Source organism: Phodopus roborovskii, unplaced genomic scaffold (assembly GCF_943737965.1).
Source record: "Phodopus roborovskii unplaced genomic scaffold, PHOROB, whole genome shotgun sequence".
Taxonomy (NCBI): Eukaryota; Metazoa; Chordata; class Mammalia; order Rodentia; family Cricetidae; genus Phodopus; species Phodopus roborovskii.
The window spans coordinates 7317641-7339618 of record NW_026126575.1 but is presented as its reverse complement, the minus strand read 5'-3'; the positions used below and the strand labels follow the sequence as shown (position 1 = coordinate 7339618).

At 45.9% G+C, this 21978-nt stretch overlaps 2 protein-coding genes across 3 annotated transcripts in view; one reads left to right on the top strand and one right to left on the bottom strand.

Moving 5' to 3' along the window:
• The window catches only part of Lrig1 (leucine rich repeats and immunoglobulin like domains 1), a 100460-nt gene extending 93012 nt beyond the window's left edge, over positions 1 to 7448 (top strand). Inside the window, exons 13-19 of the mRNA XM_051203423.1 lie at positions 544 to 864; positions 2298 to 2579; positions 3072 to 3491; positions 3853 to 3978; positions 4572 to 4718; positions 5535 to 5816; positions 5914 to 7448. Coding sequence (XP_051059380.1) covers positions 544 to 864; positions 2298 to 2579; positions 3072 to 3491; positions 3853 to 3978; positions 4572 to 4718; positions 5535 to 5816; positions 5914 to 6158 — 1823 coding nt within the window. The 3' untranslated portion in view covers positions 6159 to 7448. The remainder of the gene's footprint in view (positions 1 to 543; positions 865 to 2297; positions 2580 to 3071; positions 3492 to 3852; positions 3979 to 4571; positions 4719 to 5534; positions 5817 to 5913) is intronic.
• A 708-nt stretch (positions 7449 to 8156) lies between these two features.
• Slc25a26 (solute carrier family 25 member 26) overlaps positions 8157 to 21978 on the bottom strand; it is a 106504-nt gene continuing 92682 nt past the window's right edge. For both annotated transcript variants that reach the window (XM_051203424.1, XM_051203425.1), the window contains 4 exons: positions 19674 to 19743; positions 13172 to 13236; positions 12282 to 12355; positions 8157 to 8508 (listed from right to left, as the gene is read on the bottom strand). In XM_051203424.1, the coding sequence (XP_051059381.1) occupies positions 8391 to 8508; positions 12282 to 12355; positions 13172 to 13236; positions 19674 to 19743 (327 nt within the window). In that variant the 3' untranslated portion in view covers positions 8157 to 8390. The remainder of the gene's footprint in view (positions 8509 to 12281; positions 12356 to 13171; positions 13237 to 19673; positions 19744 to 21978) is intronic.

The window sequence follows — 21978 nt, the reverse complement described above, 5'->3', positions numbered from 1 at the left end:
AGTTTGTCATAGACCTGGGGATATGGAATTAGAATTGGATATATGAAAACACTGCTCACTGACATTACTGAGGTGTGTGGCCTTTTTCTTCAATCAAAAAAAAAAAAAAAAAATCTATGGGTTGTTAGTAAACACATGGTCTCCCTCAAATCTGAAAATTAGTTTTTCCATTTTTGTGGTATTTTACCTGTGTAAACTGTAGTGTGTTTGAGTCCTGACACTCTAAAGTGCATTGAACCCCAGTCCTTTTGGAATTAGGTTTACAAGTATGACTGATGGTGCCTGGAGATTTTGTTTAAAGCAGGCCAAGTTGGCATAGTTGTCGAAAGAAAACACTAGGCTGGTTTGATGAGTTGAGTGGTCATGGGTTGATTTCTAGCCAAGGAGGCAGTGAGGCCTGAGACCCATGGCACAGCTCTCACCATGTCTGGTGGAACTAACTTTGCTGGCACTGTGACCAGAACTGACCCAGTTCCTTCTTAGCTTGACTAGCAGCCGGTGTACCCAGACAACAGGGTGCCTTACAGTTGGTTCTCTCCCCAGATGACTTTCCAAAGCCACAGATCATCACCCAGCCTGAGACGACCATGGCTGTGGTGGGCAAGGACATCCGTTTTACATGCTCAGCAGCCAGCAGCAGCAGCTCCCCAATGACCTTTGCCTGGAAGAAGGACAATGAGGTCCTAGCCAACGCAGACATGGAGAACTTTGCACATGTCCGTGCACAGGATGGAGAAGTGATGGAGTACACCACTATCCTGCACCTCCGTCATGTCACATTTGCACACGAAGGACGCTATCAGTGTGTCATCACCAACCACTTTGGCTCCACGTACTCACACAAGGCCAGGCTTACTGTGAACGGTATGGAAATGGATCTTGTGCTTCTCAAGCAGAGTCCCATGAACTACACTCTTGATTGTCATTGGTGTAAGGAGACACAAGCTGCTATGGGATACATTTCTTTGTACCATTCCTTGGGTTTGTCCCAGACCAAGTTTTACAGGTTGAATCATTGTTTTTTCTTTGGGATGGGTGACTTTCAAACATTGTGGAGTTAAGCCTTTTATTTTTATCTTCCATAAACCAAGAATGTGGTTCCCAGACTCCAAGCATCCCTGGATCATCAGTTAGCTTCTGCCAATAGAGTAGATGGTCTATCTGGGAGCAAAGCAGCTTGGGACAAGTGCCAGTCCCCATCCCTCTAAACAAGAGTGCCCTTTTAATTCAGTTCTTCATGTTGTGGTGATACCCAACCATAAAATTATGTTCATTGCTACTTCATAACTGACTTTTTTTGCCACTGTTATGAATCATAATGTAAACAGTTTTGGAGATAGAGGTCTGCCAAGGGGGTTGAGACCCACAGGTTGAGAAGCAGTGCTCTAGAGGTTATGGAGATTAGGTATAGGTTGAGCCTCTGGCTTGATGGTTCAGTGTGAGGAAGGTTGTGACAAGGCCTTCTTACGCAGAAGCCAGACTCAACCATCAAGGTGGCTTTCTTTTAGACTACTGTCCGATGTGGTATGTTGAGAAGTGAAGACAGAATGCATAAGTAAGTCATTCACCGCAGGCTTGTGAAGAAGTGGCTTGTGGGTAGTCTGAAGCCCTGCCTCTATCCTCCAGTGTCTTCTAAGCTATGTGTAGCACAAAACAGTGTCTGCCACAGCTGAGCAGATTGTCTGGGCTTGCCTGAAAGAGGCCTGCCTGGGTGTTTTCTGGAGATTGAGGCAGCTGACTCTCCACCACAGGGCTTGAACATGAAGTCTGGATACTGACCACTGTGTCAGCACTGATATTAAAGCCACACAAGCTAGTGAACTGCATAGTTTTGCCTACATGTGGTTGATAATGTGGATCCCCATAGGCCCCAACCACAGTGGGTTTCATCAAGGGGGGATTGAGCCAGCCCATTGGTTTCTTCACGGTGAAGGTATGCAGCTTTCCCCCAGTAGCAGTTGTTCTGTTGCCCAGCTCTCTCCATATAGCTATGAAAGCAGGTCCGCCCCAGATCTCTACTACTGGAAGATCCCTATATAGTAACTATTGTAGAGGTTCGGGAGTCAGAATGTTCCATCAGAAGCCTTACCTTTGAGTGGTCAGCACCAGCTCACGAAATAGGAAGGTTTTAAAAGTGTAATAGGTGTTATGTCTGGGATGGGGAGAATTTGGGTACTCTGGGAAGGGTGGAGTAGCAATAAGCTGAGACCTGGACATAGTGGGGATCTGTTTGTCAGGAGTCTTCTTTTGCACGCAGCCATCCCATATAACTTACCTGCATTTTTTTTCTCCCTCAGTATTGCCATCATTCACCAAAATTCCCTATGATATTGCTATCCGGACTGGCACCACAGCCCGCCTCGAGTGTGCTGCCACGGGCCACCCTAACCCTCAGATTGCATGGCAAAAGGATGGAGGAACTGATTTTCCTGCAGCTCGTGAGCGACGCATGCATGTCATGCCAGATGATGATGTGTTCTTCATCACTGATGTGAAAATAGACGACATGGGGGTCTATAGCTGTACCGCCCAGAATTCAGCTGGCTCTGTTTCAGCAAATGCTACCCTGACTGTCCTAGGTTCGCTATTGGTAGTATATGTGGTGGGTGGGATGGGGGCAAAACTCAAGTATTACAGGTATCTGCTTTTCTAGAATAGGTGTGGTAAACTCTTTCTTCTTAGAGATTTGGGGCTGCTTTTAATTTTAATTTAAGCAAGTGGCTCTGGCTCATAAAAGACAATGAGCAAGAAATTCAGTCTTGACAGTACCTAGCTGTATGTTTGTCTGAGTAGGAATTCCCTTTGTGTGTGTGTGATCGTGATCTTGGTCAGGAGTAGTATTCAGGTCTACAATAGGACAGTTTGATATGAGGTAAGGTCTTTGCTGTAAAGGCCATTCCAAGAATGGCAATGATTTAGTCACATTTGGCCTTCTGAAAGCTTGAAGCATAGTAAAAGACCTCAGATAGTATTTCATCACTACATGGGATTGTCTCTGTCTGGAAAATAAGTATACCTCTAGCAGGCAAGATCCAGAGAATCAATGTGCAATCTCCACTGCCTTCCTGCAGAAACTCCGTCCCTGGCAGTGCCTTTGGAAGACCGTGTGGTAACTGTGGGAGAAACAGTGGCCCTCCAGTGCAAAGCGACAGGGAGTCCCACACCTCGCATCACCTGGCTGAAGGGAGGTCGCCCGCTGAGCCTCACCGAGAGGCACCATTTTACTCCAGGCAACCAGCTGCTGGTTGTTCAGAATGTGGTAGTAGAGGATGCAGGCCGGTATACCTGTGAGATGTCTAATCCCCTGGGCACTGAGCGAGCACACAGCCAACTGAGCATTCTGCCCACCCCGGGCTGCCGGAAGGATGGGACCACCATAGGCATCTTCACCATTGCTGTAGTCTGCAGCATCGTGCTTACCTCGCTGGTGTGGGTGTGTATCATCTACCAGACCAGGAAGAAGAGTGAGGAGTACAGCGTGACTAACACAGGTATGGTAGGCTGCTCAGGGGGTAGTGGAAGTATTGAGTGTTGCAGTCCCACATAACAGGAAATGGGAACACTTAAGCTTAAGCACCTGCTGGCCTGTACAGTTTCTGGTCTCCATGGAGATTCAGAGGCATCATGGCCTCTGCCTGTTGTCATGAGTCAGGTTGTTCCCAAACTCTTACCATCTTGTTGTTAGGCATCTGACTGCTGTGATTTTTACAACAGGATGTAAAGGAGCTTAACCAGTAGCTGCTGAGCTCTGCAGAGCTTTTGGGCCACTCTAGTGTGACCTTTGCGACTGTGAACTATGTATGTATTGTTGAGGCAGGCACCCCTGTTACTTCATCCTTGTTTTCCTTGTAGATGAAACCATTGTGCCTCCAGATGTTCCAAGCTACCTTTCTTCTCAGGGAACCCTTTCTGACAGGCAGGAAACTGTGGTCAGGACTGAAGGTGTTCATCAGACCAGTGGGCACACTGAAAGCAATGGTAAGTTCAAGAATATTGAAACAGTCTGATCTGGCTGTCCTGGACACAGCTTTACCTCCTCCTTGGGGTAGGCTGGGTACCTGTGTCACATGTGGCGAACCAAGTCTTTGACAGATGTTTTGCTTTGGATCTGGTGTGTACAAGGTTCTATGGGTTTAACATCTGGTCTGCGAAGTCCCTGCATTGGGAGGTGGAACATTGGGAGGTTGAATTGCCAGAAGAATAGATGCGAAGAACATTGCAAACCCCGACCAGCTTTACAGTACTGTTGGTGCTTCAATCAACCACAGATTGAAAATTCAGGAAAGAAATGTTTTGTCTGTACTGAATATGTATGGAGGTTTCCATTGTTACTGGTAGAGATGACTTAAGGTGAGATGACTTAAGGTCTATCAGAGAAGGTATACAGTTTATGTGCAAACAGCATCATTTCACAAAAAGGACCTGACCATCTTTGGATTTGGGCATCTTTGAGGAGCATAGGAACCAATCCTCAGTAGATGCCAAGGGATGGGTTCTGGGAAAGAGCTATAGCTTGTCCACTAGGCTGAGAGATCTAAAGCAGCTTCTAAATTGTAGGGGCTTCATTTCAGGTGTGTGTCTGAGAGACTCGAGCCTCTTCCCAGAGGTTGATATGCATAGCATTGCATGCCGGCAGCCCAAGCTGTGTGTTGGATATACTAGAGAGCCGTGGAAAGTGATGGAGAAAGCCGACAGGACCACTGCTCCATATGCAACGGGTAAGGGTCACTTTGATCAGAGAAAGCCATTGCTTTTGACACTGAAATCAGGGTGGACTTAGTAAATTGGAGGAGTAGCACATTGTTGGTCTCATACTGTCTCTGAATTGTATCAGAATACAAACTGGAAGCTCTGGCTTCAGAGTCCTGTGTCCCTTAGGCAAGTCTGTGATGTGCTGAGCCAAAGGGTGAATTTTCTTAAATTTATAAGAAACTTACAGAGCAAAGACCACACACAAACCATGATGGTTAGCATCCTTGTACCTAGCCTGCCTTGTCTCATCCAGGCTGTCCTCGGCTTCTGAGATGAGGCATGGGTTACAATGCCCAGCCAATGGCCAGAGGCTGGTATGTCCCCCAGTCACACTCTCCACTCCATGTATTGAGCAGGGCCTCTCAAGTAAGCCCAGAGTTCACTAGCTAGCCGGTGGGCCACCATACCCGCGTGGCATTTCTGAGAGTACTAGGGACCTGAACTCTGATCATTATGTTCATCATGCACTTCATCTGCTGAGCCACCTCCTCAGCCTTGCTACCAGGGTTCTTTAAAGGCTAATGTCCAGTTGTTCAGAAGACATCTCTATGTAGTGTCTAATGTAAATCTGTCCTTTTACTTTCCTAAAGTGTGCATCCTAAATTAATTTCATGTGGACACAAGCACAAAAGACCAGCTCCTCTCCATGTTTATATTCCAGGGAGGGACAGGGTGATTACAAAGGCAGTGGTAAACAGGACTCATCTTCCAGTTGGGCCTCTGACAGGGGATGGAGACTTCAGGGGCTCTGGTTCCAATTCACCGTTGGCTCTGTTCTTCAGCACACAATGGCTCTGCGGTATGCAGTGACTGCAATACTGACACGGACAGTCAGCCTAAGGAGAAAGCGTCCTATCCTCAGCCTGTGTCCAGAGAGAGTGGACAGCCAGATACACCAAGCAGCCAAGAGCTCAGGCAGCATGACAGAGATTATTCTCCACACCATCCTTACACTGGGACTGCTGATGGGTCTCACACCCACCCTGGGGGATCCCTCTATCCGAGTAACCATGACAGAATACTGCTGTCTTCGAAGAACAAGGCGGCATCCACAGATGGGAAAGGTACGTATTGTGTTAGAGGTGCCTCTGGTGGGTAGGACCCCTTATGGGGTTAGTGTACACAGGCTAACTAACGTGCTCTCTTGTTTTTCTTAAACAGGAGATTCCTCTTGGACTTTAGCCAAGTTACATGAACCAGACTCCATAGACCTACAGCCTTCTCCTACGTTATCTTCAGGCAGCCCAGAGCTCCCAGAAGACACCATACCTACTGAAGCCCAGCACTTGCTTGTTTCCAATGGCCACCTCCCCCAGGCCTGTGACTCAAGTCCTGAGTCTGTGCCACTGACAGGACAGCTGCCTAGCAAACGAAGGGGACCTTTGCTATTGGCACCGAAAAGCTAGGCTTCATCTACCTCAGTTCTTTTAAAGTGGTTGCTACAGGAAAGAGGTAGGAGAAGCTGTGGGAAGTTTGTGTCCAAATGTCACTCTGGACAGTTGTAACTTCCTTGTGGAGTATCAGTTGGCTAAAGGACTTTGGCATCTGGAGCACAGAAATGCAAGAGACTATTTGTGTACAAAAGGCAAGAAAAGTATTTGATACCATTGTACATAAGAGTTTTCAGAGAGTTCATATATATTATATATCTTTTACAGAGACTATTTTAATCCTTTGCGCATGGGTCCTGCTTTCAGTGATATTTTCACACTAGGTTGCTATCTAATTTTGGAGAAGGTCAGGAATAGTTCTGGTGCCTTAATGCACAGCTGAAATTCAGGTAAAACCACATTAGCTATTGCTGGTGGTTGGAAAGGAGGGCATTTTGGCTCACTTAGTCAGATTCAAGTGCATTGGCCAGACCTCTGCAGTTGTAGTTCTGGTGGCCTCATTGTGGAGCCGGATGCATGTGACATTTGCCTTTCTTCTAGGTTCAGGGTCTGTCTTTGGAGGAAGAGGTTGAGGGTTGTTAATCCAACAAAAGCTCAACTCAAAACAATTAAGCACTGCCTTTCGTCTTTCTTTGTAACTTACTCAGTAGAGGCAAATATCTCGTCTGTCTCTTGGATGGTTCTTTGACGCTTGTTAAGGCAGAGGCTGCCAGTGTTGGTATACCTGTGGATTTTTCCAATAGTGCGGTTTAGTTCTGTCAACACAGCACTGCAGAGAGGAAGAAAAGGAAGCCGTCCACATGTAGGGCCAGCTGATTCTCTTAGTAGGCCCTTCCCCATGTTCCCTGGCGTAGTGAAACTGGGCTTGGATGTACAAGACCGAGTCCCAGGCGGATTTGCACTTTGGGGCCCTGTTGCTAACCATCTTGTGAGTGCCAATGTGTAATTCAGTAAAAACTACATGGAAACAAACTCGGTCCTTAAAATCTCGAAAGCTGAAGGGAAGTATTGACACAGTGATGGCCTGAGTCACAGTGTACTGTCATGTGATAGGTCATCACTGTGCCCCAGGACAAAGCACATTCAGAAGTTTATTCTCCACAGTTGGATGATTAATGTTACTTCCACAAAATATGTGAATCTGCTGCTTCTGAGAGGCAATGTGAAAGAGGAAGTATTACTTTTATGTACAGAGTTATTTATTTATAGAAATTTTTGGTACAGTGTACATTGGAAACATGTAAGATATTGAAGTGTCTAACAAATGGTATTAAAGTGTCTTTAATAAAGGTTCATTTATAAATACTAAGTGTGTCTGTGGTCATTGTTCTAAGTGCAGTTATTCTGCTTTTAATAGTATTTTTCCCTAAAAGGAGAATAAAGACAGAGCACCACGGCCCATATTGCACTGTTGCCCCAGAAGATGCAGTGTACTACATTCCACAGATAGCTTGATAAGGCTTTGCCACCTGGAGCTAGTTAGTTAGTTAAGCCTCATGCTGCACAAATACACTGACCCTCCCACCTCCCGAAGCCAGTGTTGCTTGCAAACACCATGAGGACAAAGGAGCAGCTCTGGCTGGCCCTCTAGGGAGGACAGTGGTGGCCGTGGGGCTTTGCTTCCCCTTAGCCATGCTCCTGGCCAGAGTCACTCGGGCCCACCCACTCACTCACTGGAACTGCAGCTGTCTCACACACTAGGGATTTTAGGGCACTTTGCTGTAAAATAATATTAATCATGTGTTTTATAGAAGAAATATGAGGGTAATTAAAAACAGCAGCCTCCTTACCAGAAGGAATGCATGCTATGCACCTGCAGTTCATGCTTCTTAAACAAAGCTATAATCTTACACAATAGGAATTAGCCCAGGGGAGAAACACCACATGCACAGTTCCTGCCCCAAGCCCCCTTCCTTTTCCCAGTCTAGTCATTCGCTTCCAATGAAGAGCCAGCTTGCTCTTTAGTGACTCAATAGACAGCAGGAAGCAAACAATGCTGAAGGGCCTGGCCTGAGCTTACCAAGAGTATTTATTGAGAGGTCTGAGTTGTTGGTCTGGAGGTCCAACTGGAGACAGTTTCTGTGGGGACAGCCTTGGATGACACTCAGGGCTGCACTCTGCAGGCCGCTTAAAGGCAGGGCACTGCAGCGTCGACTTTGCTGACTTCGATGCTTGGGTGGCTGGGCCAGTGAGAGGAAGACGGGCTGCACAGCAGTCCCTCTTCTCCAAGGACACGCAGTGTCTGCTTCATGGGCTCTTCCTGCCCACTTCCAACAGCAAGCTGCGGGTCTGGTCATAGGCACCCAGGAAGATGAAGCCTCCTATGCTGATTGCTGCCATTCGTGGGAAGACGCCTGCAAATAACCTAGGGTCAGAAGCCAGAGTTTGCTCACTTCAATGTGTTTACTTCCTTTTAGGAGACCATTAAGTAACATTCCCAAGTAGGCATGAGAGACCAGAACCCAGTTTAGTATGGCTGGATGCTGTACTGTGTACCTGGGAACACTCAGGTTAAGGCAGTAACTCCACTGTCTCAACAACATCTGTGCTCTAAAAAGGAGTCAAAGGGATGAATCTGAGGCAAGGCTGGTAAGGGTACTCCCCAGTGGGACACTGAGGGGCCTCTGGGTCTCAGTTCTGGGAGGCAAAGGAAGTTCTTAAACAATTCTGCCACCGTCTTGGCCTGGTCACTCGGTTGTGTTCTGTCATTGGAGTTCCACAAATGGGATTCTATAAGAAGGAAAAGAATCTTTGTGGATTTTTTTTTCTTTCTTATTCTGTCTATAAAAGGACACCAGAGGCACGTGACAGTGATGGAAGGGAGGACTTCACATGTCAGTCCTGGACACTCAGGTGCCCCAACCCAGGCCAGTCAGAACCACAGTGGTGTTGCAAGCCACTCTGTAGATCAACGGTTCTTAACCTTCCTAATGTTGTCACCCTTTAATATAATACAGTTCCTCATGTTGTAGTGACCCCAACCATAACATTATTTTCATTGCTACTTCATAATTAACTTTTTGCTACTGTTAGGAATCATAATTATCTGTTTTCTAATAGGCTTAGGCTACACCCCTGTGAAAGGGTGGGGGGGGCGTCACCCCTCACAGGTTGAAAAACATTGCTCTGGAATATTCCTCAGATATTCATTGTGATATTACTGAAGAAAGTAACCTACTAATGACCTTCACCTGGCTACACCAGGCAGAATAACATGCAGCTGGAGGGGATAAAGCAGAAGAAGCAGGCCCAGCCATAAAAGGTTACAGGTCCTATGATCTCAGGGCTAACGGACACAGGACATATCCCAGGCTGTAAAAACAAAACAAAACAAACCAAACAAACAAACAAACAAAAAACCCAGCTTTCTGCAGAGGAGGCAGGGGCAGGTTGACAGGGTTGGCTCTTATTTTTCCTGAAACCTTGCTATCCAGAAAAGTGTTTCTGTGCAGAAAGACACTTAGAAAATGAGAACTTGAGCTCCATAGGTGGTTCAAGGTGCTTGCCATCAAGCCTGATGACCCCAGGTCAATCCCCTGAGAAGGAGAGCCCGTTCTCACAGGCAGTCTCTTCTAAGAGCCAGTTGTCTCACTCAGCTTTTGCACTAACCAGCTCGGCAGAGGCAAGAGACAGATGGGACCAGTGTCATTAGATAACAAATGAAGTGAATGTCTTTTAATGGGTGGAGTGGGGTTCCACCTATGCTGGTGGGTGGGCAGACTTGTGAATATAGCAGGGTATGTCTCAGATCACAGGTGACAGCACAGGTAGCATCAGACAGCAGGAGCTCCCAGCAGCAACATCACGTGCATAAAGGGCTTAGTCAATAAAAAGCAAAAGCCAGGTGGTCAGTGAGAAAGGGGACAGTCCCTCCCTTGCTGTGCATCCAGCATGGCTTTTGCCTATGGGAACTAACAGGAAGACCTGCCGGCCATCTACTCTGAGAGCATCAGGTTCCTTGGTGGTGGGAGCTGCTGTGAGGTGTGCAGACTTGGCCTGTTTAGTGCAGGGCAGGACAGAGGCAATGGTGGCTGTATCTGGAACTGCAACAGAGAAGGTAGACTGAGTGACCTGTCCAGGAAGGGACCAGTTGTTTCTTGGTCCAGTCATTTGTTGTCTTTATCAGTAGAGGGGCTGGAGCTGCTGTATGTTCAGTCACAGCTATTGCTGCCCGGAACATGCTGTACAAGGTGACCAGAGTCCAAGAGTGGAGACTCAGAAGATGAGCCAAAAATCTAAATTACCTTTCAGCACTAAGGCTGAGCTAACACCCACCTGTTCTGCTGCCTCTCCTCTGCCTGCAGCTCTGGCATTGCTTAGCTTTGGTCAGGACCGACAGGGAAGGCTGGTCTTGCATCATCTATAAATTAGTGTCCAGTGACCATGCTGGGGAACTGCCCCATCCATCGTGTTATCTCTGTCACCACTTTCTCAACACAGACAAGTGGGCTGCAGCTCTACAACACCGTGGTCAGAGAGGCCCAGCTAAGTCACCACAGACGCTAGTATGTGGAAATAGGACTGAAATCTGGCAGGTGGCCTTTATGATGTCGAAAGCCACTGTCACTAGCTGCTGCTTCTGTGGGCTAGCCACTGCTTACCCAAGAGGCTACCCAAATAATGCATATGGGTTCACAGGTCATTTCACTCCTCATTCCATTTCTTTGTTCGGTGTCAAGTTAGTATCCCAATGAATGACTACCGTGTTCTTATTTCCTCTGACGGTGTCAGCCATGAACAACAGACTCACTGCAATGCTACCACCATGCCTTCTCTGTGCTGAGACATCAAGAGCCAGTCAGTCCGACCCACTAGATCCAACCTGTGTCTTGGACCATTGGAGTTGACAATCAGTAAAGCCACTGGCACCACTTCCAGCTGAAAAACTCAGACAATGGGGTTTGCTTTCTGGCAAAAGCCTGACTACATTCCCTAGACCATCAAACTGCTAAAATGAAAATGCCAAAGTTACACAAAAATGGCAACTGGTGATTACTTGGGCATGGGGCTAAGATGGGCAGGCAGCAGTGCCCGGTGAAGAAGCTGAGAGCAGGCAGGGCTCAGCTAAACACACAGGGATGCTCCTACCAGCCATCCCAGAGGCAGCTCACCCTCCTCCCCTGCAAAGGGAGGCTGCTGAGCATCTGCACAGCATGTCAAGAAGGTTCCATGTAGAAAATCCTTCTATTTTGTTAGCATGTCAGCATTTATACAGTTTTAGAACAACTGTACAGGCAATAAACATGGAGCAACAGCTGTTCAGGACATAAAGCCAAATGTTTTGAGGCACACGGGGCTAGAGAGATGGTTAATAAGGTGTATGCTTTACAAGCTCGAGGAGCCAAGCTCAAATCCACCCACATAAAAGCCAGGTACAGCAGCACACACCTGCAAGCCAACACATGGGGAGGGGACACTAGACCTGGGCTCACTGGACAGCTACTGTGGCCAAAATGGTGAGCTCCAGGTTCGATAAGAGACTCTCAAAAACATAAGATGTAGCATGGCTAAGAAAGGCACCAACCCCAACCTCTGGCCTCTACAGGCATGTATGTGAGCAAACACAACTGTTTGCACATCATATGCAAAATAGAGGTACTTAACTAGTAACAGAGCAGTAATGTCCAATTGAGGCCAACCAAGACTGCATATACCAGGCTGGTCCTGTAGGATGAGGCTGTGTGTGAAAATACCTCTTTTTCTATTTGTATATCTCCAGACACACAAATACCACTGTTACAACTGTCCATAATCACCAGAGTTGTACATGTTATATCTGCAGCTAAACGCCATTTTCTCCAAATGTGACACCATCTACATTTGTGTGAGCACACTATATGATACTTTTGCATAGTGACAAAATTACTCATCAATAAAACAACACCTATAGATACACAGATCATGCCAATCATTAGGCATGGCTACCAATGGCTCTTAAAAGTGGTTATAAACACCCAAGCCCCAAACACTTTCTTCTAACTCATTTGCAAGTCTACACTGTGTAAGTGGAAACTTATTTGTATCAATGCTGTATAGCCCAAATAGTGCTGAGGGCCTGTCATCCATGGCAGGCACAAAGACTTGAGGAAGCACTAGTGGAGAGGAGGTAAGACAGTTGAGGGCTGGCTTTGTCCTTACCCTGACAGTCCCTGTGAGCGCCACACCCCGTGCATGGCAGAGAGCACATTCCCAACAGCAGTGCTGGAGCCTGCCTGCAGATGATAAGGAAGGGATAAGGCTGTTACCTCCTGGTGAGGGTGAGCAGGCTCCCCTCACCCTCATTCAATACACACTGTGGGGTTGGCTTGGAAATCTTGCCTACATTCAGACAGGTAGACAAATACCTCAGGGAAGCCTGAGCTCACCTAGGAACCACTGGCAACTGTTTGACAGGAAGCCAATGGGAAGCAGTTGACCTGGCCTGATGGGGATGAGGGTTCCATGTCTAAATGGGTCTAACTATAAAGCCTGACAGAGGAAGAATGCCACTTTCAGTTTTACAATGACCCCATTCTCAGGGCTGGCCCCATCCACCCATGCACTAGAATTCTGCTCACACGGCTCTGTTTTCTACAGAACTGGATTTAGAGAGAATGCTTAGTTCAGATATGTTACTGACATTCTTTAAAGCTCGGCCCAGAGCTTGGTTGATTGGTTTCCTTTTTAAAAATTCTGACAATTGTCTTAACTGGTCAAAGCCAACCAGGACTAAGTTCTGAGTCTGTGGATTAGCTTTGAGGAACATGAAGCTAGTCAAGCTCTCTTGAGTCTTAGATCTGAAAACAGTAGCAGGCAGAGGCCCTCAGATCTGCTGTGTGCACAGTGCAGGTAAGGATGCTTATGAAATGGAGGCAGCAACACACAGATCCATCACAGTGACAGCTATAGACAGATCTGCAGCGTTTATGACAATGCTGCTCTACCAATGTCAGTGTTACTAATGGTCCGGCAGGTACTCTGACCACTGTGTCCCTGCAAGTCTTCTTGCTAACAGACAGGGCATCGAATCTACATTATCTGATACTCACCTTTGCCAGCATGATCCTTGTTTTAGCCACATCCAGAGGTGTAGTAACTGCAGCTGCAAAACCACCTGTGTGCAAGATCCAACAGTTGTGAGATGTCTAGACTAACCAGTACCCTCACCATTTCTACATCTGGATTCACGTAACTGTTAAAATCATTTCTTGGCCGTCACATCTACTTGACTGTGTTGAGAACAGGATGCACACATGAAAAAATTTCAGTCTACCTAGTTCACACCTTTTGCAGTGACACTACAAGGAGGGGAAGGATATTCCTTTTCCACTCGAGCAAAGGAGTGAGGCCTTCCAACTCACCTTGCTCTCTGGTACACTAATCCAAGTACATATGACACATGAACAGCCAGATGTGGACTTTTCAGTGTGAGAAGCACAAGGCTCCCAGTGGCTTTGAAGATCACACCTTTCTGCAGGCTGTCTTACAGCCTCCAGAGGCTTTTCTGCTCTGCGTGGGCAGGCTCCTGTGTGTCACAGGACTTCCGTATAAACAGCTGACTCTTCAGGGTAACAGACAATGCTTTCTGTTTCCCAAGCTCTGGATAACAGCTGGGGACAGTTACACTTCTCCCTCTCTGTATCTCCTTAGCTCCCTCTTGCTCTGGCATGCATTCTGTCTCAAGGGTTCCTTTCCACATTCGGTGTTTTCGTCATCTAAATACTATAATGGCCAAACTGTCCATGGATTCTAACAGTATTCCTACCTGTGGACACAGAAACCCAGACTTTATTGCTAATATTTTGTTTCTGTGCTTAAGACAAGTGGTGTCACTATGTACCCAGAGTGAGCTTGGAAATTGCTATGTAGATCAGGCTGACCTCGAACCCACAGAGCTTGCTTCCATTGCTTTGTGTTGGGGAATATTATTTAAAGGTATGTGACATTTGTTTGTGCTGCATTTGTTTAACTCTGTGAAAAGAGCTGAACAGCCAATAGTGAGGCCGGAGTAAGGCTAGGTGGGGCTGACAGGCAGAGAGGAGAAATAGAAAGAGAACCGAGGAAGAGGAGGGCCTGTCACTCAGCCAGCCATGGAGGAAGAAGAAATGTAAGATAGGCAGCAGAGGGAAATAAGGAAAGCTGGCCAGAAACAAGCCAAGCTAAGGCTGGGCATTCATAACTAGGAATAAGCCTGTGTGTGCGATTTATTTGGGAGCTGGGTGGTGGCCCCTTAAAGAGGCAGAAGAGACAAGAACAACAACAAAGAAACCAACAAACACCTCACCAAACTACATCTTGTCCTGGGCTTGAAGGCATGTGACACCACCATACCAGGCCTGATGTCAATATTTTATTCACTTGGTACAAACATGCATATGAAACCCTGACAGGCCAGAAGGACAGAGAAAACAGCAGCCCCTAGAAGTCTTTCAGGAGGTTCAGCACCCAGGAACTGGGGATGAGCAGCAGTTCCTGGGGGATGTGCAAAGGAGGTCCAGGAATAGCTCCAGGCTCCACCCCCTCTGCTGTGGCATGTGGATAAAAGGGGCCTTTGACTTCTGACAAATATCTTTCTAAATACAGGGTTGAAATAGGTCGTTACAGGGACCCTGGGCTGCACAATGACATCTGTTCTGACACTTGTGGGAAGGCACACCCACTCCCAGTTTACGTTCTATTTTTGGTTACCCATGACTGCCACACACCTTATGCCTGTCAGCACCCCTTTTGTTTAGAACCCCGGACTTTCCATCCTTTTAGATTATGAAGTTGTGAGCCAACAAGATGGCTCAGCAAGTCAAGATTCTTTGCCACGAGTCCAAAGCCCAGAGTGTGAGTCCTGGAAGGTACATGGAAAGAGAGAACTGACCCACCAGGGCCCCGACTCCCCGCGCTGCCATGGCATGCACATGCCTGCACCCACCACACACTAAAGTAAAAAGAAATTTCAGAATGTAAAAAGACTGCTCAGTGCAGAGCTGAGATCTGCTCTTAAGCTTGCCCAACTCCAGCGCTTGAGGCCCTGGTCCCTGATGTCCCAGATGCTCATCTGCAAAGTGCAGGCAGATGAGCCTGCAGATTATCTTTATTAAAGAGTCCATGCAAAGTATCTAGAAGAGGCATGACTCACAGTAGCACCATGAAGGCATCCAGTCCAGTCTAGGTGGGTACTGTGCTGATTAGGTCTTTGCTAACTTGACACAAGATGGAGTTGTCCAGAAAGAAAACAAGTAACTGAGGAACTACCTCCATAATACTGGCTTGCAGGCAAGTCTAATTTTCTTAATTGAAGACTGATGTGGGAGGGCTACACCCTCTGTGGGCAGTGCCATCCCTGGACAGGTACTCCTAGGATGTATGGAAAAGCAGGCTGGGCAAGCCTGTAAGGCACATCCCTCCAGGGCCTCCGCTTCAGTTCCTGTCTTGAGTTCCCATCCTGACTTTTCTTCAGGATACACTTCAGGATACAGCTGCAATAAACCCTTTCTTTGCCAAGTTGCTTTTTGGTGTTTATCACAATAATAGAAAACAAACTAGGACATGGGTAAAGAGAATGGGTGATGTTCTTTTCTGTCTCAATCTAGTGCACACAGTGGGCACTCAATACGCTCAGTAGTAGGCGCCCTGCACAAGTCTAAACATGTATGCTCATCCTATAAATAAAAGGCAAGGAAAGGTGGGCATGAACGCCACTGCTTACTTGCCAGGCTCTCCGGAACTATGCCTGCACCATCACTGGCATCTACCCACAGTCATATAGCAGCTAGCAGAGCTGGGAATGAGATTACATGTATCCTGATCCCTAAAACCATCTTGCCACACCCGAGGAGGACTCCGATACAATAACACATTAAATAAAATAAGCCTGAACATTAAACTTCATTCTCCTATGTAACCATTTTCACAAGCTACCCTAAACCAATTCATAAAGCTGACAACACAGAATAAATTTGGATAGCCATCAAACTTGCCCTAGCCACCAACAGAGGTTAACCACTCTTTCCTGTGGATATTTGCATTCTCCAGAGATTTATGCTCCATGAAAGTAGTCCGAAAGAAAGATGAACTCAAACCACACAGGCCCTTTTATTGTATTACCATGCCAAAATCAGTATTTTACGTAAACCTCAAATATCTGACTACTTATTTGTATATTCTACTTATAGGATAAACTTGAGAAGCACACTCACACACCTCAGGAAACAACAATGGGGTCCAGCACACAGGCTGCTCTCATGTGAACCAATCTCCTAAGGGTGCTTTATTGAATGTAAGGCTACAGCTTTCAGGGTCACATTCATGGAACTCATTTCCACAGAAAAACTACTTGCTGCCTTGGGAAAAATGTAATTAATAACCCTCTAATAGGTAAAGGGACCCCTTCTTTCTGACAGCTTGGAGCGGCCCCCTCAGGGCAAAAGTTAGGATGTTGAGGAGGGCAGTGAGGGGAGGACCCAAGCCAACTCTGGCAGATCAGCTCCTCTCTGCCCCTGGAGCCTCCTAACTGATGCACTCAGGAGCAAGGGCTCCTTCCTGTCTGCCTCCCACTCAGGCTCTGTGCCAGGCTCTCACGTTTGTCACACACACAATCCTCACCCTATTCTACAGTTCCAGGGATGAAGGCCCTCCCTCCCCCACACCTTCTCGAGAGAGAGAATAGAAGGAAGTTTTTACTATAAGAAATTGATCCAAAGATACCAGAATACCAAAATGCTAAACATACCAATACACAACATCATTAGGTTTTATGAGTCAAGGCCAGTAAGCAAGCTGGCAAAGTCCTTCTTTTTCTGTATTTTAACCCTGACCAGAAGCCAGGGGAATTTCTAAGCATAATGAGCCATCAACACCTCCAATCTCAAGAGACATTTCTGGATATCTGTGCCAAGTAGCACATGAAGCAGGCTTGGGCGCAGAAGAAAGCGCTGAGGATGGCACAGAGCAGTCCTTGGCAAGGACCAGGCCAATTTAAACATGGAAAAGCACACGCGAATGAAAAATCTGATCTCCTGACATTGAGGGCACATTTGGTCACGACGAGCTGGGAGGCGGTAAGGCAGTGTGTGGATGTCCGGACAGGACTTTGGGTAGGAGGTCATTCTTCATCTCCCTGGCTGTGCAAAACAGGGTTGCAATCCACTCTTGCAGAACACCAATTTACTCAATTTTGTACTGTTCAGATTATGTTTATCCTACAGCAATGTTTTCAAAATACTAATCTTGTTTCTCTAATGTTTGTAGCTGACAAAATTTCCAAAGAAAGAGAAATATAAACAAGAAATGTATTTATTGCCTACTAATGTTTGATGTTAATGATGCACTGCCCCCCACCCCCAATAGGCCTTAAACTCCTTCATTTAGCAGTATCTCCCCTGAAAACAATGAGATGACCGGACAGAAAATCTACAGGCTCCAATAAGAAACTATGTACACTGTGCAGTAACTTCAGATAAATGACATCTTCCAGTGCCATCCAAGGGATGAGCTATTTTTGTTATGGGGACAGCTTTCCATTTGGGGTTTTGCTTTTTCTTCTGGAAGAGTAATGACTCCCTACAGCTGTCAGTTTTACACATCACCAAGAGCCAATGCACATATCAGAGGATCCCTTGAGCGGGGGAGTAATTATTTCTATGCTACAGGGTCAGGAAATGGGTACTTAAAAAGCCCAAGGTTTCCTTAAGGAACTGGGCTTCAGCCAGAAATTCAGTCACTAGGCTAGGCTCTGAGTACCATCTCCTGGCTCAGCATCACAGCATCCTCTGTCAATCATTGCCATCCTGAAGGGCCTGGACAGTGGGTTCCTACCACATACTGCATGTGTGACAGAAACTGCCTCTTTTTCCTCCTCTGACAAATGTTAGTGCCATGCAGAGCATTCCTCAGCAAAGAGGATTGTATAGAAAACAAATTCCCAAATACACAGTATCCATGTGTCTGCATGTAAATCTCTGGAATCATAATTTCAGGGAAATCTTAGGGTTTCTACTGCTGTGAAGAGACACCATGACCATGGAAATTCTTATAAAGGAAAAACATTTAATTGGGGCTGGCTTACAGTTCAGAGGTTTAGTCCATTATCATCATGGTGGGAAACAGCAGCAGGCAGGCAGGCAGGCGAGGCCCAGGAGAAGGAGCTGAGAGTTCTATATTTTGATCTGCAGGCAGCAGGAAGGAGACTGAGTGCCACACTGGGCATAGCTTGAGCACATGAGACCTCAAAGCCCACCCCCCACACAGTGACACACCTACTCCAACAAGGCCACACCTAATAGTGCCACTCTAAGGGGCAAGCATTCAAGCACATGAGGCTGGCATGGGGTGGGGGACATTCCTATTCAAACCACTACAAGGGATACACCAGAACATGCTTATTTCTTATTTGAAGGCAGATAAGTTTTAGAGCATTCAACTCCAAGAAGTGGCTTTTCTTGTTCAGGGTGACTAAACTTCCATAATGTTTACTTGTGTTCCTCCCCCAACACCTCTGCCCCAACCACGGAGACAGAAATGCACACCTCCTAAAGGCCAGAGCAGCAAAGAATCGTGACCTCTGGAAAATGAATCAAGACCCCCTCCTTTAACCCCACCTCCAACAATGCAGGTGTGGAAACCATTGCCCTCCCTGATCTACATGGGCTTTCTCTGCAGGGAAGTTCTAATTTCTGGTGGTTACTTCCACAACTTGTATGGGTTTAAATTGTTAACAAATGAGCCTATAAAATGTTTTCCTAATCACCACATGAAAACAAATAAAATCTGACAACTCTTACAGATATTTGGAAAAGAAGCATTTTCCCCAAAGCTGTAGACCTCCAACCTACCTGACCATCCGTTCACCAATTCTGCATCTAAACATTGTAATTCTCTGGCCAAGTTCTACACTTTTATTGCAACTATAATTCTAATTGACCTGTACTTGTAACGACAAATCAGCCCTTTCCCTTTGGCTTCTGAAGGTAGCATTTATTACATTCTTGGAAGCAGCTGTATTCTTGGCACTTAGTGATGGACGATACTGCACATTGACAAGCTGCTCTTGCTTTACTGTCTCTAAAATGCCCAGATGTTCACAAGGCCACATTTCCCACCCAGTGCAGTTCCGCCTGCAGTACGCTGTGGAGTAGCCCCTGCTCTCCCGATACTAATTAATCTCCTGCACTGTCAAACATGTCACACGGGCTGTGAATCTCGGATCGCCCGCAGCATCGCTCCCAGCAGACAGCTGCACAGTCGTTCCCCCCCCACCCCAAACACAGAGGGCTTTATAAATCATCCTTAAAATAATCCAAGGGCCTGAGTGAGGCTTTAATAAAGATAAAAAGAAAAAGAAAAATTTGTCAAAAACAAATTGGTTGTCATTCAAGCACACGCCTCTTTAGCAGGTTTGGTCCCCCCACCACCACCAAGATAATTTCTTTTCACAACTAGCCAGTGAGGCTCTGTCCATCTAAACAATGTGGAATTCCTGAAGGATGCTGTTCTGCACAGCTAGCATTTTCACTCTCTCCCCCCACTTTAGCTTTCCCAGGATAATATAATCCCCTGCACCTGCGAAAGCTCCGCACACTGCTGACTGCCAAGAGTCCACCATGTGACCCTGCTGCCACGACCAGAGCGCCTGCGTGGAAAGAGAAGGGAAAATACAAGTTATTCCATCTTTGAGTTTAGCAGAACCTGCTGTGGGTTTAGCTTGCGATGGGAACTTAAGTGAGAAGCTATTTTGGTAGAATTCTTCAATGATGACATAAGTGATTTTCCCAAGGACTTAACTGCATTCTAAAATTAGTCAAAGAAGTATGGGTGACAGCCACATTATAATTCTCAGAGGAAGTATTTTCAAGGAAGATTACACACAAATTAAAATAAAGAAAATAAGTTTATGAGAATAAAATATATTTTGTGTATTTCCTATATAACTCTAAGCATATAAATACTATAATTCATAATTATTCCAGAACAGTGTATGCCAAATTCCTTGGTTCTTTTAAAAATCCTTATCCACACCTCACCTATGAGAGATGTTAGCTGCTACCTGAGTGGTACTTTACTGGAGGGGGCATGCTTTGAGACAGGATCTAATGATACCCAGGCTGTCCTTGAACTCAGGGTCATTCTACTCCCGTCCCTCAATGGTAGGACTACAGGTGTGTGCCACCATGCCTAGCATTAATTCAAAATTAGTGGAAACATGTCTGTGTTGTTCACATAATAAGCTGGGGATTATACAAACACACACACACTAAGTGTAAGTTAGGGGAATGTGGCAGACATGGTGCTTTGCTCACTGGAAGCTTACTGCCTGGTAGGAGATACGATTCCATCTGCACAATGCTTTGTCTGGTCTCTCATCTTTTGAGATCTGTGGCCTTCTCAACAACCCTAGGATTTGGATCCTATTCTACCTAGGCTTCTGACACACAGCCTTGCACAATACTTATTTATTTGGCTTTACTGAGGTAGGTAGCATCTGATAGACTCATGTATTTAAAGTATACAATCTGATAAGTCTAGGGGACATACACACACACACACACAATCACTGTTACAACTAGAACCATGGAATTACTTATGAGTCCAAAGTTCTGCTTCCCTTTGGAACTTCTCTCCTGAGCCTCACACCTCACTGTCCTCTAAGCAGCCTGATGCTCCTGTCACTGCTGACTGGTTTGCCTTTGCTAGGATTTTATACAAGTTTAATCCCACCAATTTTCTTTTATGTGCCTTCTCTCATAACTATTCTGTGTTTCAACCACATTACAGGTGTCAAGACTTCATTCCCTTCTTGTTGGCAATAATCCAGCACACAGGAACATGATCAGCTGTTTTTCTAGTTTGGGGATGTTATTGATAAACCCACATGAACATTTGCAAACAGACCTTTATATGGAAAATATCTTCCCTTCTGCTTAGGAAATAACGAGTAACTAAGAAAGAAGTTGCTCGGTCAGAGGTAGGGGGATGCTTAACTCTGTAAAGCTGCCAAGCTGTTTTCCAAAAGTGAATGCACATTTTACATGCCCAGCAGTCCTGACCTGTCCACGTCCTTCTCAAGCTTGTCTGCCAGCATTTATAAGTGTTCACAACCTAGTAAGTGTGCAGTACTGTTTCACTACGTTCTTGCTTTGTTTGCTTTTAGATTTTGAGTTCTGTATATAATATGTATGTGTTCCCTGAAGGGGACGGTATGGACACATTAGTATAGGGGTCCACGGAGGTCAGATGACATCAGATGCTCTGGAGCTGGAGTTTGCAGGTAGTTGTGAGCCACTCACCATGGGTGCCAGGAGCCAGGCCTAGGTCCTCTGCAACAGGCAGTCCATACTCTTAACCACCAAGTCATGTCTCTGGTTCCTTTACCATGGTTTTAATGATGGTGACCTTCTCTTTACACACTTATTTCCAAACCATGAATTTTCAAATATTTATGTATTTTATTGGCTTGTCTATTATCTAAATTAAAGATATTTCAAAGTTTTCAAAATATGAATACAAGTCATTGGCAGATACTTTTCCCTAATCTGTGATTTATCTTTTCATTCCCTGGAAAAGCATTAAATTTTGATTAAGTCCAAATTATTTTTAAGATAATCATAGTATTTTTATTATAGATGGTGGATATTTCATTTTTCTTGGGACAGGATCTCACTCTGTAGTTCAAGCTGACCTGGAACTCACCACATAGTCCAAGATGATCTTGAACTCACTGTAACCCTCCTGGCATTGCCTGCTCAGCACTGAGTTCACTGGCATGTACCTTGGTACCTGGATTATGAATCTTGCTTTGGGTGACATTTTTAAGAAAATTTTGCCTATTTCAATGGTGCAAAGATCCCCCTCCCCCCTCTGTAAGTTC